A 19,997-nucleotide genomic window follows, 5' to 3' on the forward strand; every position below is an offset into this window, starting at 1 on the left:
TACATTTTCAGGCACATTCTGCAATTCATTATAAAAACTTTTTTCAGATCACATGAAATATGACAAAATTAACATTTTATCTAACCTGAAGCATCTTTAAGGTTTAAATGGATAAAATGCAGCTATTGAAAAAAAGGAAACTTTACTGCAAACAATATACAACTTACAAAATGTTTCTTTATTTATTATGTCACAAGTCAAGAGCTGGTGAATTCCAACCTTCTAAGATTCCAACGTATACCACAAAATGCTGGTTGAGTAAATGCAGATTATGGTCATGGCGGCCAGCTTTGTATGCAGGACGATAGGAGCTGTGAGATAAGACCAGTGGTTCTCAAAGTGGGGTCCCTGGACCACTGGATTGGAAACCCTGGGTGATATAGGATCAAATCCAGTTCAACCACTTTAGCCTTAGTTGCTTTTTTTAATCTTGAGAAGTGAGAAGAACAGGGTCCCGCACACTGTCTTCACTTAGAGCAGTAGTTTTCAGTACCTTCATCAGGTATCCGAGATACCTGAACGTCGTTTAGACCGAAACGTTGTCATCTGAATCAAACTACTGCTCTATACGTGAAGACAGTGTGCGACAGTGCGGGACACTTTTCTTCTCATGATTCGCATTTGGTTGCCGGCTCCGACGAACCTGTCCTTGTAGGTTTGCACAAGGCCTTTGCTACAAAATCTTAAGTGGAAAAGAAAGTTGATTAATTTGAAGTTTTGAACACCACAAATCTAGTATCTTCCTGGTACAAAATCGTTTTAGATGGGGGGTCCGCAGTCAAATACATTAATTATGGGATCCTTGAAAACTGTTTGAGAACCACTTCTAGACAGGCCAACAACAAAGAGCAGAAAGACAGCTTGAACTATTCATCTAACAAATCACAAAACACAATGTACAAAATGCAAAGTACAAAACGTTCGCCTTTTCGCCACTGATAAAACATTAAACTGGCCAAGTTGAAGCCATAACAAGCCACGTCATGTTCCTATGGGCATATATACTGAAAGGTATGAAATTAGCTGCATGGCGAAATTTGTGCTAAGGCCTTCTTCAACCCCGGCAAGTTAAGTACAGTGAATACAATTGATCAACATTTTTAGAAATTTTAATTTTGGCATTAATATCCCTCTCTAATTTCCCTCAGCTTGAATATTCCTCCCAATGTAACCTCTGTCCTGTTGACATTGGCGCATTACATATTAACACTGTACAAGAAAAATAAACATACAGTATAAATCTTGCCAGGTTTAGTAGTTAACTGACATGGCGATATAATTATGGCACACAGTAACATCTGAGTGACTTCAATCCTAAACAAAACCTAAAATAGGAAGAAAAAAAAAAGATTACTGCAGCAAAAGAAAGAATGACCCTCTGGGATCTTTTGCTTCACAACTGAACTCCTGGTCAAATTGGTTTTGGTAAGTGTAAAAATATTACATATACAATGACAAAAGTATATATAATAAAATAAAATAAAAATAAATTTGAAATCATCCAAAAGCCTGACAGCCAATTTAATTAAAATGTGGATGGAAAATATGAACTCAAGACCGTACAGTCTGCATAACTACAGCTAATCGTTTTGGCAAGTTAGAATTTGATGAGAGTTCATCCTCTGGTGTGTAAATGCGTTGTGGGACAGCGATTATTCCATACAAGAGACCAGAGGACACCTTGCTTTTTTAAATAATGAAATAAATTGATGCGTAGAACCAGCGCGACACGACATAACATCTGGACTACAAAACACTGTAAGACTTGAAGCAATGTTACATACGGGAGATTAGGCCATCATACTGTAATAACAAGCCTTGGTGAACTAAAGAGCACCGGAATGGACACAAACACAGCATCCCCTCATTTTAGTGTAATTTATGACGTCTTCATTAATTTACGGCCTTGTATTATTAATTCGAGTGCATGCATGGTAGACTAGTTTCCACCCTCCCCAGCTCTTGGCATGAGTGAGCAGCAGAGGGTCGAACACACATGTGCTCAAATGGAGGGGGGAAAAAAAAAAAAAAAAAGGAAATTAACCAAAACTAGCTGCACTATATGTACCAATCTGCTCATCGGGAGCAGTTAGGGGGTCTTGCTCAAGGACACAATGACGTGCGACCGGGAGGAGCCCGGGGGTTCGATCCGGGAACCTTTGAGCTACGAAACAGCCGCTCTAGCTCCTGGTCCGACTGCAGCCCCTTCACTGCCCTCGGTGTAGTTTTGGTCTGCGAATGTCCACCCCAGGGCTTCCGTAGTGAACCAGTTATTTCGTTGAAACAAAAAGAGAATCCAGCTCATATATTGAACATAAGGCTTAGATAATGTAGATCCCACAAGTCAGAGTTTGTGTAAAGTTGGCTGGTGTGTGGCTGTGATGGTGAAGGTCTTGACTGAGTAGTGGCAGATTTAGCCAATAGGAATCCATTCCTCAGGGTCTTCTTCATTCTAGAATGAGCACCACAAAAGAACAAAAAAAAGAAAGAAAAAGGGCCATTTCTCTTACAAAAACATTTATATATAAAATAAAGTAAGAGTAGCCCAGATATCCAAGGGGCTTAGCAGTCGCTTTTCCACAATTTGATGGTTTTGTCGTTTTCTAATGCTGCAGATGCAATGATGTTCTCTGTGGGGTGGCAGGCAGTAGATATAACCACATCTGCGAAAAACAGGAAATAACCGTGAAAATGCAGTCCATGGCGATTTCCCAAAGAGATCCTCATAAAAGCTTAAATTTTGTGTCCATACAATTTGATGTAATTGTATGTTACGCTGAGACAAAAGGTGCCTTAACCCATTCTTGGCGGGAACCCCTTTTGGTGTTAAGCGTTATATTATACTTTAGCTATTGAAAAATAGCAGATCTACAAGCTCATACCGAGCTCATACAAGCTTGTAGATCTGCTATTTTTGGAGAAAAAAAATGTGGCGCACATCTTTGAATATATATTCTTTCGGAGTGAACGATTTGAACTAAAATATTAGCTTCTGGGAGGTCCCCAGAACAACATATTTTCAGATGGGGGTCCGCAGCCAAATACAGATAATTCTGGGGGTCCTTGACATGAAAGTGTTTGAGCACCACACGTAGAAACATATTAGAAGACACATTTCAACATAAGTGTAGTTATTTTTTTGTTTTTACCTGTGTGGCCCTGGAGTTTCTGCACAATCTCCTTGGTTTGTAGGTTCCAGATATAAACCATATTATCCTCTGATCCCGAGACAATCCACTGAAAAACATAATGGCTGTTATTAATGTACTGTTGACATTCATAAACTCACTAAAACAAAGCTGGTCTTTATTTCCTCAATGAAGTATTCATAAATACACAACAGACAGGACAACTGGAAGCCCTTACCTTTCCACCTGTGACTGAGAAATTTGCAAATATACAATACTTCTCGTTTTTGTGGCCACTGTAGGTTTTCAAGCACTAAAGTGGGAAATGAATGACAAAATGTCACACAGTGCAAATCATACAATGCAAAACAACAAATATCCCTTAACAAACATCCGTTATTCATCCGGTATTCAGTAAAAAAAAAAAAATTACACACACACACACACCGTTTACTTATGTCTTGAACACAAGGAGAATTTGTGTTTGTAAAACATTCATTCACGCTGCAATAACTGTCCTCTTCTACCCTGGATTTGAAGCCGGTTCCCTTGTGCAAGTTCTATCAATTTTACCATTGAGCTAATATAAACTTCTATACAGCTGTGGTTTATAGAATATAATCTTTCCTTGCTCGTGCATGTCACAATTTGAACCGGAGGTGAATATAAAATTAATTAAAATTTTAATTTTATTTCCTTCAAACTCAGTCTCCGTTTTACTTCAAGTATCTTCTTCATTCACCGTAAAGGAATGTTTTTTACCAACGTCCTTGTATTCAAGACATCACTAAGTACACGACAGAAAATAGTCATTTATTGGGTGAACGAATTATTTAAAGTTAACAAAGTAAAATATGTATATACTGTACAACATTTGATATTCTAACTTTAAGTAGTACAACAATTACCTTTCCTTTGCTGTAGTCCCACAGCTTTAGAGTGCTGGAGAGAGAGAGAGAGAGAGAGAGAGAGAGAGAGAGAGAACAATTTGATTTGATTATGCATCGATTATAAACAATTACAGTAGGCGCCCTCTACTGGTTAAACAGATTTACTGTAAAGAGGCACCCAGTGAATATGTTCTGTGCATGCATAACTGTAGTTCCCTTTTACAGAAGGTGGCATTCCTGTTGTGGGCCAGTTTCTCATAGCATCATTTGATTGGCTCAGCAGCAGATTTGAACACAACATCATCATGCAGAGCACAACATGTTTCCAGTTCAAATCTGTCACATTACTCACATTAAGCTAGGAGAAAATGGCCCGGAACAGGAGAACAGGAATGCCACCTTCTGGAAAATGGAACTACAGTCAGAGGCTAGTGTACATGTATCTATATGCCTCCTTCTGACCGCATAAGATGCATCCTGTATAGATAACGCTAAAGTATGAATTCAATTAGTTGTGAAGGGATAAGTTATGCATGCCTGTCGTGCTACTGAGGTGATCAAATAGTAACAGATAGAAAGACCTTGACACGGGAAGCACAATTTGAAACACATTTGGTTGATTACTGTTACCTTTGTTTACATAATTTCACATTAATGCTCAATCACAAAAACACAAAAACCTTTTTCCCGGACACTACAAAAGGGAGAAAAAAATAATAATAACTCCTTGATGTCTAAAAGTTGATGCATTTCCTTTCAGACTTTACTACAGCCTTCACCCAACCTGGGTGATCGATAGATGCATATCAATTAGGCTTTACACCTTTATTCAGGTGTCATACATTTTGGTAGCTATATTAATATTGCTGTTAAATATAGTCTATAAAACCAACACATCTCACTTGAATATGTTACTAAAACAGCGTCAGAATCATGCTACGCAGCAACGCAACCGTTATGATAAGAGTTTCACACTCGCTCTCTGTGCATGTGCACATGCGGAAAGAGACAGAGAGAAATATTTAATGAAAATCATTAGCATCCTGTCTCGCTTTTCACATACTGCTACAGAGAAATAGAGAATTATATGACAATCAATAGCGTCCTGAGTTGGTCTCGCGCATATAGAGTTATCACAGGAGTCTAGATCAATCATATAGTTAAAACGACAAAGATATGACGGCCGAATGAGACGATTTCAAAAAGAGACTTGTGTAGCGTGAAATACTTAGCGATCTGAGAACTCCCTGACGACTTTAAAAGTCCTACCGTGTGTACACGTCTGGAAGTAGTCGGTAAGTAGGTCACCCAACCTGGAAGCAAGTTCTTTTTTTAATTTTTTTTATTTCAATTTTGTATCCCACAATTTTGCAACCCATTTTGCTGGCCAGGGGGAGGTAGTTTAGAGACCAGGATTACTGCATGTTTTTTGTGAGGGTACCTACCCTAGGGGACACGGGGAGAACATGCAAACTCCACACATAAAGGCCCGCCTCGGGTATGGACACTGATGACACGGAGGAGAGAACACGCCCCCAACATCCACAGCGTCCCCAGCGGGAATCGAACCCAGGACCTTCTAGCTGTGAGGCAACAGCACTACCGACTGTGCCACTGTGCCCATTGGACTGGGTGTGGCAGCGAGAACATTCAATTTTAGGCAATACTCACTTGTCCAATGTTGCAGCAAGGATATATTTGCCATTAGGTGAGAACTTGACAAACGACACAGGTGGATTGTCATCATCTGGCATGAACAGAAAAGTTGAGACGAAAGGGCTAGATATGAATATTGTAGCAACCAACTGCAAGCGGTGCACCACAATTATTGCTTTGTTGTCGCAGCCTAATTAACTATAAATAGCCATACATGCATGAATAGCAGCAGCAAGCTGTAGAAACTTACCGATGAGTGTTTTTAAACACTGTCCCGATGCAGTATCCCAGATCCGGCTGCAAAATAAGAATGCACATCATCTACATTCGTTTTCAAAACGATACAATAGATACGCACCTCTATACAGAGGCCACGATACGATATATATCGATATACATTATTATACGTCGATTCCAAATAATGACCATGTATTTACTACAACAAGAGCTCTTTGTTATTCTGTAGCAAAGGCAAAGCCTTGCAACAAATACAATAAAACACTTTCAGGTTCCCTTTTCAGGTTCCCGCGCAAAATGGGTTAATTTTCTTTAGTATTCTTTTTCGCTCAGCACCTGCCCAATCGAGGGTTTGAAATATGTGTATGCCTTTCTTATTTCTTAAATCATGAAAAGTTGAAAACATAGCAACATTAGGATAACAAGAGCACAGTGTCAGTGTAAGCAACCCTGGTGCTCCACCGGTGTGTATGGCCACAATGTGAAGCTCAATCTATTCAGACTCTATTGCTTTGCTGGTTTCTCCCACATCAGTGCACAATGAATCACCAACACACAAGAATGGCACAGCTCATGCGAGTGTTCTAGTACCGAAATAGTGTCTAAGGGTGATTAAACTAAAGTTGTCATTCACAGAGAGAGAGAGAGAGAGAGATGAAAAGTTATATATTCTTACCAAAGGCCATCGTAGCTACTGGATACAATGAGAGATCCGTCTCTGTTAAAATGAACCTATAAGCCAAAAATAAAGTCATAACTTAATAAAAGTAAACCTTTCACTCATCGGATGCACCATTTGAACTGTGCTGGAATGAGGCATTAGGGTTAGGGCATAATCATATCAAAGAGCCTTTTTATTTACATTTGGAGTGTACAGTGATATCAAGACAAAGAAAATAAAGTAATTAAAATAAGAGACTTACAGCAGACACTGGGTCTGAGTGGGCTGGCAATGTCTTCAAACATTTTCCAGTCTTGACGTCCCATATCCTTACACTCTCGTCAAACTATACAAGGTACAAAAACAAATGGACATCATTATCTGGCACTGCAGCACAATTTATATCAAGGACATGCCTCAACATGACTGGAACGGACAATTTGCCATCCTTTTCATGAAGAACATGGGCGTTAACAGCAGTTCTGGACTTACCGATCCTGACACGATAAGATTGGACTGGGGATTGAAGTTGCAGCAGAAAACGTAGTTGCTGTGCCCTTTCAAAGTCTTTAAGCATTTACCCTGGAAACAAAGCACAATAAATAAATACAAAGTAAAAACAAAAGGAGCCTTGAAAACGTAATGAGAATGTTTTCTTTACGGCTACAAATAAATGTACCTTTAAAGAAACGAGTGAGATGATTGTATGAGACATGACTTCTCATACTATAATATAATAAGATATGAGCCATAAAAAGGCAAACACAAAGCTAGTGACATCATTTTTCTCTTCTTTACGTAATTCTTCAACACTCAACCACCATAAACATGGTTTAAGTGGACAAAGACGTCTGCTATTCTTGGTACACAACACCCTGGCCGTTATTGCATTAAGCACCTCGGTAGAAAACAGCGGAGAACACGGACGTATTTTTTGAGCGACGCGCCTCTGCACTGTTATTGGTCCCAAGGCTTTTCATTTTTGAGCCGAATGCGAACGGAAATAATGGAGGAATGGGTAGGCTAGGGGCGATGAGACACACACAGAGATCGACATTTAACCGATTTAGGCCCGACACAAAAAATGTCTTACAGTTTTCTGAAAAACCCTGTTTCTATGTCAGTCGTTCTCAAACATGTTGAAAAGGACCCCCAAAAATACATGTATTTGGACATCAACCCCCGCCCCCCCCCCCAGATCTACAAGCTCATAGCCGCGCTACAAGCTTGTAGATCTGCTATTTTTCAATAGCTAAAGTATGACATAATGCTTAAATCCCTTGCCATCCTACCCATGGGGTCGCGTATCAAAATTGAAGGCACATTCCTCCTCCCCCCCCCCCCCCCCCCGAGATTCCTTGCGAAGCACAGCGGAAGCATGAGCTGGAATCTTGTCAAGCTTCCGCGTGCGTAACATAAGTCCCGGAAAAGACGTGCTGTGATTGGCCAGTTGAGTGACATGGAGTCGTCGCATGAGTGACGTCACTTGGGCAGCGACGCAGCGTGCCTTCAGTGCTTCCGCTCGACTAATTGGAGACATGTCGCTCAAATGAACTACAGTGGCCACTGAGGCATCTATTCTTTTTTTAATATCTATGATCCTACCGAGCTGACATCCCAGATTTTCAGAGTCTTGTCGTCTGATGCCGACACCAGCAGGTTCGAGTCAGAGGACCAGGCCACGTCGGAAATGCCCTGTGGATGATTAGATAGTTAGATTCAACTTCACTTTACTGATCCCCGGGATCAAATTAAACGACGACGATCGATTGGAACTTACAAGTTTGTGTCCAGATATGGTCTTTTCGAACTTGCCGTCATAGGCTCCCCAAATTTTGATGAGCTTGTCAGCAGCTGGAAAGACATTATATCAGGATATTTAAGTATAATGTTGCACATAAACTACACTAGGTACCGCTGGATCTTTTTTGCTAAATAGCATACATTTAAAAGATGTACACTTGTATTGCAAAACAAAGAAAATGATGTGAATATTTTTGCCAATATCTTCCCTGAAAAAAAAGCCTCAATCCAAAAAAATTGCAGTAACAGTTGGTGTGTTCAACATAAAATGATCATGGTATCAACCATAAAATGATCATGGTATTCATGATAAGTCCCAAAACTCAGAAGAAAAGTTGCAGCTGCTGTTATTTGGATTGGGCTACAAACACCTATGGTGAATGTACAGCGACAGATGAACTCACACGAGGTGGCGAGCCATTCTCCACTTGGGCTGAATTTCACTGAAGAGACCGCTTTGGTGTGGCCTGCCAATGTAAACTTCAGGCTGTAGTTGGGCTTGGCTGGTGCAGACTGGAAAAGAAGAACATTTGGAACTTTGAATAGCAGCCATACAATGATCACAAGCTCAAAGTTCACAGGTTAGCATCTCTTTTTCAATGGTTTCAATGGAGGAAAGCTATAGGTGTACATGCAGGAGGGGGGGGGGGGGGGGGGGAGGAAGAAACGTGGAAAAGACTAGTAAACTAATCCATACCTTGGACTGACTGGCAGATGCCGATGATGTATTTGGAGGTTTTGTGTCAGTCTCTGGTTTCTTATCCTCTGTTGCCATGTTAGGAAATGGGAATGGCTTGCCGTGTGCCACTTTGAGCAAGAGAAAGGGACAAACAACACAATGATTAATAATTAGAACATGATTCAGAGTTGCAAATATCTATTCTCTCCATTAGAGAAGGGTGTCTTGCACTCTGCAGGGTGCTGGGTGCAAGACTCTTTGAGTAGCCAATAGCCATGGTTCAACTTCAGCCTGTTTTGAGACTGTAAAGCGCTCACCCTTTGAATGTTCAATGTTGTTTAATAAAAAGGAGGTGTGTTGCACTCTGATACACTGGGTGTGTTCGATATAGTAGGCACTGCCAATACAAAGAACCACTGGGTTAAATCAGTGGTTTTTCAACCTTTGTCATACCAAGGTCCATTAATTATTTGAGCCAAGGGACCTGATGAGATTTAGACTTGCAGAACAAAAACTAAAGATGATTTTATTTTGTCCACAATTCCATGCTGTATTGATGTTGGTACCATAGGAGACAACAGGCAAACGTTGATCAAAATAACAATGATTTTACTTTCTCTAATTGTGCAGACATCTTGTAAGTTTAATGTAATACTCAAAAGATCCATAAGAGTCCGAGACCGACTACATTTGGTAAGGTTACCAACTCTCCCATCATCTAGCCGGGGACCACCTGGAACCCCCTCAAGGATCACTGGTGGTCCCCGGACCACTGCTTGAGAACCACTGGGTTAAATGATCAATGCCACTGAATATTCCTACCACTCATTTCGTTTACGCCATGATAGCAAATCATTATGATCTCGAGTCACTCACTCACAACTATCTCAACATCATAACTTGATTGATTCACGTGAATGAGCCATAATCAAAATCAATACATCGATGGCATAATGTTACTTCATTTGACCACATTGTAAAGTCCTTAGAATATGGTAGTTATATCCAAAACATTATGCAAAACAGGACTGGTAAATATGCAACAACAACAAAAAAGAAAGAAAGATGAAGAGAAAACATGAAAGGCGAGGTTTTCTGAATTAAGACTCATAATAATGATTCATAATTAAGATATTACATATAACTATTAGATTAATAATTACATGGTCGTAACGGTTTAATCAAATACAGAAATGTGGAAAATAAAATGCATTTTTGAACCATAAACCACGAGGTATATACTTCGTCGTGGCGGGGTGTCGCTCGCCGAAAATAGCCGATCTACAAGCTCACGACGCGTCGCACCGCCACGCGCCGTTGAGCTTGTAGATCGGCTGTGTTTGACGCTAAAGGAGCTAGCTAGCAGCATTGCTACTTGTATATCATCGCGGCACGGGCCGCCATTCAAACACAGAATTAAACGATGGTTTGTGGAAACACTCACAGCACGTTGGTGCAGACAGTCGCTCGGTCAACAGACGCTGTTGTTCCTTTTAGGTAGAGAGAAGAGAATGCTTTACTTTATGTTGTATTCTTCCGACAGACTGATAAAATGTAGACTGAGCCACGACAATTCAGCCATGAATGTGTGTGTGTGTGTGTGTGTGTGTGTGTGTATTCCTCCTCTCTCTCTGCAGCAGGAATACGGTGGAAACCATATATTCCCATAGCCCGGAGGGACTTTACTCTATGGGAGGGACAGTGGCGTTCTTTTTTAAATTAACATTTATGTTTATTAATTGTCTTATTTTGACATAGAAATACTATTACATTACATATATTATACAGTACATACTATTGAAATAAAATCTTTAAAGAAATAATTATCAATAGAATATGTCCATAAATACATAAACAAACAAAAACAAGACAAAAGGAGTTGAGAAAAAAACAGAAAATTTAAATATGTTATAGACAATTAGACATAATACATAGTACACTTCTTATACACTGTAAACACTACATACAATTATGTGAGTGGCTAGTTGGCTGTCATGCAACCACTGGCTGCATGTTCACTGATGATTGTATTACAATGATTATTTTATTTTATTTTATTTTATTTTATTTTATTTTATTTTATTTTATTTTATTTTATTTTATTTTATTTTATTTTATTTTATTTTGTGGCACATGAGAACCATGGCTCTGATAAGAACGTGTCTGCGGTTGCTTAGCAACCATAGACCATTCACAGGGCTAGCACAGGGCCAGAACCCCTCCACCGTATGGGTTCTAAATTCTACAGAAAGCAAAGGCGGGGAACGGTAACAGTGTTTTGCGCATGCGTGTTGCTTTAAGAGGCAACGGCAAGTATGAAAGGACAAACTGGTTATCATTTCAACCATAGACGTTTTCAACCCTACTAGCTGAAGGCATGGGTCCCCCCAGTTCAGTCTCTATCCTTTTAATACTCTGTCTCTGTGTGTATACAGTTCACTTGCCAGCCGTGTTGCATCCTTTAATAATAATAATAACATCTAAGGGAATGTAACAGTGTGTCGATCATTATAGTGAAGTGTATTGAAAATAATGAATGATGATTCAATGTACAAATAATCAGGTATTCGTCAGAGGGTTGAACCCTGGGGGGCTTTATGGATCATGGATTGGTCTGACCAGGACTCAGGGCAGCTGGACGTGGGTGGATGGAACACCACTGACAACAGAGTGAGACAATTGACATGTTTCATTGTAATCAAAGTCTATCAAAGTCACTTTATTTGTGGTTAAATAAATACATTGTTTATTGTGCAGGTACTGGATCAATGGAAATCCTCATAATCATGGAGACAGGAACTGTGCGCTCTACAATCACAGGACTAACCCTGGAACATGGTTTAATTTGGAATGTTCAGTTATAGCGTCCTCAATCTGTGAGACTTAAGTGATGTTTGGTTTCACTTCATTGATGAAACTGCAGTTCAGTGTTCTGCTGCTACAGCAGTAATTAGTAGTGAAAATGATAAAAACTAAAAAAATATATCTTGAAGTAGCCTACTACATGTTGTACCTATAACCACTTTAACACAAATGACCAACTATGATGCTTTAGCATGTTATTAATTTGGCTTTCACCACCATATTCTGGGACGAACATTCTGCGAAAATAGCAGATCTACAAGCCTACAGCGTGTCACAACACGATGCATTGTGAGCTTGTAGATCAGCTATTTTCACAGTGAAGATAGTGCAGAAGTTCTCAAAGTGTGGTGCGTGAGCCCCTAGGAGTCATTGGTGTGGTTCCAGTGGGTCGCCAGATATATATATATATTTTTAAGAATTGTAGTTTGGCTATTTTTTTGTAAATTTTAGAAAGATCTACTCATTTATAATTTAGACTTTTACAAAAACGTCTCGGGGGGTCTCTGACATAAAGACCTTTAGATGGGGGTCTGCGGCCAAATACATATCAACTAGAAAAAGTGCCCTTCCGGGCACAGGTCTCCACCAGGTTATCCACAGATCCGTGCAGTTAGAGGTAAAAACACTTTTCGGCCAGTTATAGCGCCACCTTGAGGCTGAGTTGAAATTGTTCATGTGGCATTTCGTCCTCGGCCTAGTGGGAATGTGGGTGCACAATTTCACGGAAATCACACGATGTGTTCATGATTTGCAGCATTTTGTTTGAAACTGAGCACTCCTGTGAACTTTGGAAGCCAATCTTAACCAATCAGGATGGAGTCTGATAAATCTGAAAGACCCGTTTCGTTGAATGGCTCTAGAGAGACTGTGTACCAATTTGCGTGATGTTTGGACAAAATCTGTAGGTGTACTGTGCAAAAACATGTTTTGCACAAAGCGGCCTCCTGGTGGCGCTATAACAGGCCGTTCTGGAAAGTTTGGGGCAGACTCGGGTTCATCGTTGGCATCCAGGGAGTGTGTGTGCAAAATATGGCATCGACCGGGTTAACGGTGGCCGAGATTAGCTGTTCACGGACACACGGACGGACGGACGGACGGACACACAAACGGACGGACGGAGTGCAAAACATACTCTCCCCACATGCCTTCGGCCTGGTGGAGACAATTACATACATTTGGGGGTTCTTGAAATGAAAATGTTAGAGCCCTGGGCGACCCCAGTCAGAGTAGTTCTATTTTCGATGAAGCGATTTGATGTAGAAAGAAAATGTAGGAGGACCAAGAATAGAGCCCTGAGGGCAAGATCATGCAGGATGTTGGGTTGGAAATCTTTCATGTCCTAAACGTTTTATTTGTATAATTTTTTTATTATCATTTTAAAAACATGTTAAAATTTAAGCAATAAGCCACGAGAGGTCTCAGGTTACCGGGTATTTTACAATGGCTGGGGGCGTAGGCAGACCCGACGCGGAGCATCCAATGCATTTGGATGATGGAAATGCATTGGGGCAAGATGTATCACACCCTTTGTATACAACAAGCATACATCAGTCTGTACCGTGTGAGTGAGGCCTTAGTTACTTTCCACCACTGAGTATCACCAGTGGTGGAAAAAGTACTCAATTGTTTTACTTAAGTACCAATACTGCAATTTAGAACTATCGTTACAAGTAAAAGTACGGAATTGAAAATGTACTTGAGTAAAAGTACAAAACTATCATTAAAATGTACTTAAAGTACTAAAAGTTCAAAATGTGTACAAAGGCTATTGAAAATAGCAGATCTACAAGTTCACAATGTGTCGCGTTGCGACGCAGTGTCAGCTTGTAGATTGGCTATTTTCAAATGGCCAAAATGTATAGGGTTGAAGTGGTTAATGTATGTTTTCTAATCAAAATTAAAATCTCCAAAATAACTAGTAACTAAAGTTTTCAAATAATTGTAGTGGAGTCTGAGATGTAGTGGAGTAGAAGTAAAAGTACTGGAAATTGGAAATACTCAAGTAAAGTACAAATACCTCAAAATTGTACTTAAGTACAGTACTTAAAAATACTTAGTTACTTTCCACCACTGAGTATCAGTCAACATAAGACCTGTCATTCTTGCTCAAGGTGATGAGCTGAGAAAGACCAAGCAAAGTAAATAGGCTGCACCATCTAGTGGCCATATGGGGTTAGTTCAGATTTTTGCAAAATAAATATATATGTTAATGATGTTTATAAGATTTAGAAAACTTTCCTGAGCCCAGTATCATGATTTCATGGACACTGGGCTCACTTCCTTCCTGGACTACAATTCCTATAATGTTTTGGTGCACTGCTCCTCCTTGTGGATAGGGAGAGGGCTGTCTTACTGAGACAACATGTAGTCCACACCCGCAACACCAGAGGGAGTTCAACAAACCATGTGCAACCTAGATTCGGCACAAACAAGGGACTACATTTATTTCGCTCCTATGCCACCAAAATGTGGAACGCCCTACCAACAGTCATTAAGACATGCAAATCCCTTGACTCCTTCAAAACTGCACGTACGGACCGGACGGCTGCAAACATCTGAATCCCACCCCTCACTGTATATGTTTCTTTTCCCTTTTTACCTCCTATGATGATTTCCTTTTGACTATATAGTTGTGTATATTCGTACGTCTCTAAATGTTTTGATGAATTGAAAATGGTGGGCCCTATTGTAAGCAAGTGTAATGCTTTAGCAATAGCACAAACTTTGGCATGCTACTAGTCTTACATACTTACACCTAGCAACCCCATTCTAGCCTACTTGGTTCATCTTACGGTGGACATGTTTGCCTGAAAAGGAATCTTTGAAATGTTTCATAGTTTTAGAAATATAGTGCTTTCAAATTTACAATGGGGCTCAATGGCAGACATTGGCACCTCAAAAATCACTTTCACCTAGAAACTCCATTCACACTTTTTATTATTCAGCTTACTGTGGAGACACATGCTGGAACTTTTTTATTTTGAAATGTTTTGTAGTTTATGAGTTATTTAACTTAAACGCCCAATGCATTCTCTATGGTGTCGTCCATCAACTGTTTTTGTATTGAGTTGTGCTTGAAATGTACTGTAATTCTGCAAATTGTTAATAAATCAATCAATCAATCAATCAATCAATCAATCAATCCTAGGAAAAATAAAGAGGAAGGTGCACGGAGGTGCGGCCCGGTCTCCTGCGGGAGGTTTGCACATGCTCAGTGTAAACGGGGTGCATACTTAGGTTAAATTAGGTTTAGGGTGAGGGACGAGGGTTTGAGATAGGTTGTAGTTGTAGGACTAATGACTGTACCCGTGTAAACAGGAACTGCGATGATGGCGTGTTCCAGCAGAGGTGCTAGATAGAAAGCTCATAACTTGTTATGTATAATGAGATCCAGAACAGTTGAGAATTAAACAGCAGTCACCCTTCCCTTTTCAAATGTTTTATATCATCCACAGCACTTGAACAGTTCCCATGTTCCTTTGTCATTTCACAAAAATAAAAGTTTAACACATGTACTACAATAAAAGCGAGCATCAAAAGAGCATGGAAAATCCACAAAAGAAAAATATACTTTTTTTTTTACATTTAGTAAATGTACCTTTCAGTCTGTTATACACAACATTATTTCCACAGTTATGAAATTAATATACTTTTTAACATAAACAAAATCAACATTGTACTATTCTCTTTTTTTGATAACCTTTTTATTATTTCAGTTCAGGGTCAGCAACTCTCATGCACCTCTAGCATTCCTAGATGTAGTCCAGGAAGTAAGTGAGCCCAGTGTCCATGACATCAGAGACACTGGGCTCACTACTAAAATATCTAAAACCACATATTACACACATAAAGACCCCCAGGAAAGTGTTCTAAAATCTTCTAAAGTGTCCCTTTAAAGCTGTAGAAAAGCTGTAGGAAATACTTGCCATTAATATAGTGGCTGTAGGGTGACCTTTAAATGGGACAGTTCCTCATTTCCAAGACTTTACAGGAAAACGAGGCCCTGTCCAGGCTGTCCCACATTGTGACTGGCAGGCATCAGTGGTCAAATGCCCTAATAGTTAATAGTTGGTCTTCTGTTGTAAAAGCACTCTCGTTGTCTCTTTTCCACCAAGATGTGTTTTTAAGAATGAAAAATACCCCCGGCCTGTAGGCTACAGCACGAAGTCGGTCATACCACCCATGACCAAAATTAGCATTGTAAAACAAGACGCCAGACCGTTTTAATAACAAAAATGAGGCAATATTAGGCCTATGGTCGAATATGACATCAAGACAAGTTGCTAACCCAGTCCCGTCCCGTATTCCCCGTCCCACTTGTCCCACACAGCCGATACAACTCAAATGAACAGTTTGCAACCACCCTAAGTGGTTTCAAAGGTATAAATGGATTCCCTGAGTTCTGTTCTGGTCTTGTTTTGGTGAGTATTAAAAGAGCATTCAGTGATTTGGGTGATTCGGAAAAAACCCCGGTCTGCCACAGTAACAAGATGTGCACATGCACACGCACTACAGTAGGGGGACACATGACAGGCCAACAGCACACACACCAAGGCCCGCCCCCGCTCGATCATGACTGGCGGAAGGCCCCTCTCTATCCTGATTCGATGAAGCATGGGCCACCTAGCCAAAAACGAAACCTAAGGTTTGTTGACCCCCCCCCCACGGGTTAACTGGGGACAGGGAGGAACTCCTTATATGGTCAGCACACTCTATAGTAGGGAGGATTATCACAACAAAACAAAAAAATAAGTGATATTTGAATTAGGTGAAATCACTGAATATATAGTTCCGGTCATTTGGTGGGGGTCTGGGGGCCACACATTAAAAATAAATTAATCCACAAAACTAGCATAATTTGTATTGTTGACCTATTTCTACCATATAGCACAACCTTTGTTCCACTTTGACCCCTCTGTCAACTATTTATTTTGTTGTCCGGTATCACCACGCCAGTCAGCAGCACTAAACCTTACTTATAGTACATCAACATGTAGCCTATACTAATTATGCAGAACATGTCCCATTTCAAGTTTTCAAATGTATTACAAATATTTTTAAAATAGCAGATCTACTAGCTCACAATGCGTCACATGCATTGTGTGCATGTAGATCGGCTATTTTCGAATGGCCGAAATGTAGCTGCAGCTATATAGGGCTGTGTGTAGTTTTGTAATAATAATAAAAATCTACAAAGTAACTACTAAAGGTTTCAAATAAATGTTGTGGAGTAAAAGGACAATATTTGGAGCCGAGATGTAGTGGAGTAGAAGTAAAGGTATTGGAAATTGGAAGTAAAGTACAAATACCTCAACATTGTACTTAAGAACAGTAGGCTACTTAAGTAAATGTTCTTAGTTGCTTTCCACCACTGCAAATGTGCTGCTGATATCTGGTAGGCGTGGCTTATGTAGCTTCATTGGCCGTCCAGGAGGGGGCAACCTCACCCTAATTGCAACAAAGCCAAACTCTGTCAAGGACTGCCAAATTGACACTTAGCCCGGGGACCCCCATTAGAAAAGATATGCCAGGGACTCTCAACCCGTTTAACATAAAGTACCCCCAGTTTGACATGCATTAGTCTACGCACCCCCATTTAATGGCATTTCTATCTGTGGGACCCCCAATTTATATTGTAAAATCAATGTTAATTTAACTCTGAGAGTGTACAAATGGAACCAATTTATATTGTACAATATGTATATTTGTACAACTCTCAGAGTTACAGACCCATTTGGTTCCAAACTATCATTTAGCTGGGGACCCCCTGGAACTCCCTCAAGGACCAAGGGGTTCCCACTTTGGGAACCACTGTCCTAAATGACACAGAAAAACATTTAGTGTATCAGGGGAAGTGTAGGCTACCAGGGGAAGGCCTTGTATACGCCTTTTATCCATAGGCAGAATTTCAGAAAACGGTGCTTATTTAAAGTGCTGAAGTGCTAATTTAGGGCATAGGCTACATGTTTTTTTAATACATTTTCAAAATTTGATCAAAATTTAAATTTGGAGTCAATTAAACTTGATTGACGCGTTGTGAGCATGTAAATCGCCTATTTTCAAATAGTCAAGCCAACGTTTAAATAGGTCTGAACTGAAGAGTAATAATTCAATTAGCCGTTCACAGACAGACGGACGGACGGACGGACAGGGCCGGAAACATAGCAGTCTTGGGCCGTCCGGCCTAGCGGAGACAATCAATACTAATCACCAGATGACACAATTAACTTTTAAGATTTTTTTTAATAACGTTTTTTCTGTCCATGAAAGATAGAACATCAGAGAAACCCACAAAGAACAGATAAGGAAATTCCATCTCCTTAAAAATAGACCAAAATATAATGAAAGAGGACAGTCCCTTCTTTTAGCAATAGGTTGAAAAGGGGCAAAGGAGGCAAGTTTCCAGGCTTTACCACTCTCCACCCTCACAATGTCATTCCAAAAATCAGATTTTTCTCTCCTTGCCTTTTCAAATCATTTTTTTTTCTTTTTTCCACAATGTGTACAATAGCCCACTGAAGGAAATGAGAAAGAACAGAGTACATATTAGCAAGGGATAAAATTAACTTTGTACAAAAATAGATCTTTTCTGAAGGTTTTTTTTTTCTTTTTCTTTTTTCCCCAGACAACTGTCTATGCAACAAAGAAAGCAGTGATTGTGTCACAAGCTTAGCTTTTCCTGATTACATTTTAAACATGATACAATATAGCCAAGCAACAAATACATTTTGGAGGGCTTAAAGTCTATTAACCTTTTGCTTTTTTCTTCGTCTTCTTTTTTTGTGTCCTTTTTTTGTGTTTTTATGCTTGCTATGGTTCTTTTTTAGGTCCCACACATTGCTCAGAGCTGGTTCTTTTCAGTTTAAAGATGCTGTGATGCTGCTGGTTGATTGAGTTTAGCTCCTTAGAAAGTCAAAATGCAAAAACAAATGAAAACAAATGTAAACGAAAAATTCCCCTCATGACATTTTCTTTGGAAAACACCACAACACACTGAGTTGAATAGCACAATGATGTCTCACCTGTTTGTTTAGAACAAGTTTGGTCTGAAAGATGTCTCCCTCGTGATATAATATAGTATTCATTCTATCTAGGACAGGTGATCGCCAAATAATACCATTCTGTCCATGTCCTGCATTAGAGATTTGCATTTGCTTATGGCTTCAATTCCACGCACGGCAGTGTATGAATTGAGCTTTAAGATACCAAGGGTCTTCTCTCCAATCACTGTAAACTGACAGGGCTCGGTGTAATGATACATTAGACGCAAGAGAACAGGAGAACGTTTGAGGCTTCTTGAAAAATAATTCAAGAAGTCGTCGCATCCTTTCTTTTTTGGAAAACGAATATAGTGTCAGAATAAAACGTGCCACGTCTTCTTTTCAAGGTTAGTGTCGTCTGCTACTGTTTATTTGTCCACTGGATTCGGCCTCGGTCATTGGAGGGGGGGGGGGGGGGGGGGGGGGGGGGGTTGAGGGGGTCAAAAAAACTAAAAAGAAAAAAAAAAAAAACTTTAATCTGAAAAAGAATAATACTTCCCTCTACCCTAGTGCTTAGGTTGAAATTATTTAGGTCATATATTTTTTTCTTCTTTTGTTTGTTTTACGAATACATAAGCATCATTATCCCAGAATATAAATAGTGTAAACTGAGCTCAACCTGGCAGTCAATACTGTCACCTGGATAGTCCAAAATAACGCCTCATTACATAACAGGCCACCTCACTGAAACTGATGAGCTGTATTAATTCAACAAGCCAATGGTTCATTTTGAGGTTATTGTTTTTTTTTTTTTTTTATCTTTTCTTTCAATCGTAATAAGCACAAAACAGTGAGGTTGTGTCTGACCAAGAGGAATACTAGCATTGATGAAAAAAGTGCCTTTTTTGTCTGATTAAATACTTGTATAAAATTCAAGTAGTACTGCGGTACTGCGACTGCCCCACACAAGGGGGCAGTCTCAGCTCTTCCATAGCGGCCACGGTTCCCAATAATTCTCTCTGGGCCTTAAGACTCCTCACTCTCTCTCTCTCTCACAACTAATCTTATACAATCCCACCTAAAGTCTAGCTCACCCTC

The 19,997-nt window shown here is 39.9% G+C and overlaps 1 protein-coding gene across 1 annotated transcript; it reads right to left on the reverse strand.

Moving 5' to 3' along the window:
• Positions 1–159: 159 nt before the first annotated feature.
• On the reverse strand, positions 160–10,648 carry wdr5 (WD repeat domain 5). The gene is made up of 14 exons (XM_083793482.1): positions 10,499–10,648; positions 9,073–9,182; positions 8,780–8,888; positions 8,353–8,426; positions 8,178–8,267; positions 7,065–7,154; positions 6,835–6,918; positions 6,588–6,643; positions 5,925–5,971; positions 5,690–5,765; positions 4,037–4,070; positions 3,367–3,441; positions 3,150–3,237; positions 160–2,663 (listed from the first exon to the last, which is right to left on the reverse strand). The coding sequence occupies exons 2-14, from the start codon at positions 9,148–9,150 to the stop codon at positions 2,563–2,565; spliced, it is 1,002 nt and encodes a 333-aa protein (XP_083649608.1). The 5' UTR covers positions 9,151–9,182; positions 10,499–10,648; the 3' UTR covers positions 160–2,562.
• Between the last annotated feature and the right edge of the window lie 9,349 nt (positions 10,649–19,997).

The sequence above is a fragment of the Protomyctophum parallelum genome (genome assembly GCF_964188405.1).
Source record: "Protomyctophum parallelum genome assembly, chromosome: 21".
Classification (NCBI taxonomy): Eukaryota; Metazoa; Chordata; class Actinopteri; order Myctophiformes; family Myctophidae; genus Protomyctophum; species Protomyctophum parallelum.

Coding starts and splice junctions, on each gene's coding strand:
- wdr5 (XM_083793482.1), bottom strand. CDS start 9,150: ATGGCAACAGAGGATAAGAAACCAGAGACTGACACAAAACCTCCAAAT. Junction 5,766..5,924: donor GTGTTTAAAAACACTCATCG/GTAAGTTTCTAC, acceptor TGTTCATGCCAG/ATGATGACAATCCACCTGTG. Junction 4,071..5,689: donor CTTGCTGCAACATTGGACAA/GTGAGTATTGCC, acceptor CTCTCTCTCCAG/CACTCTAAAGCTGTGGGACT.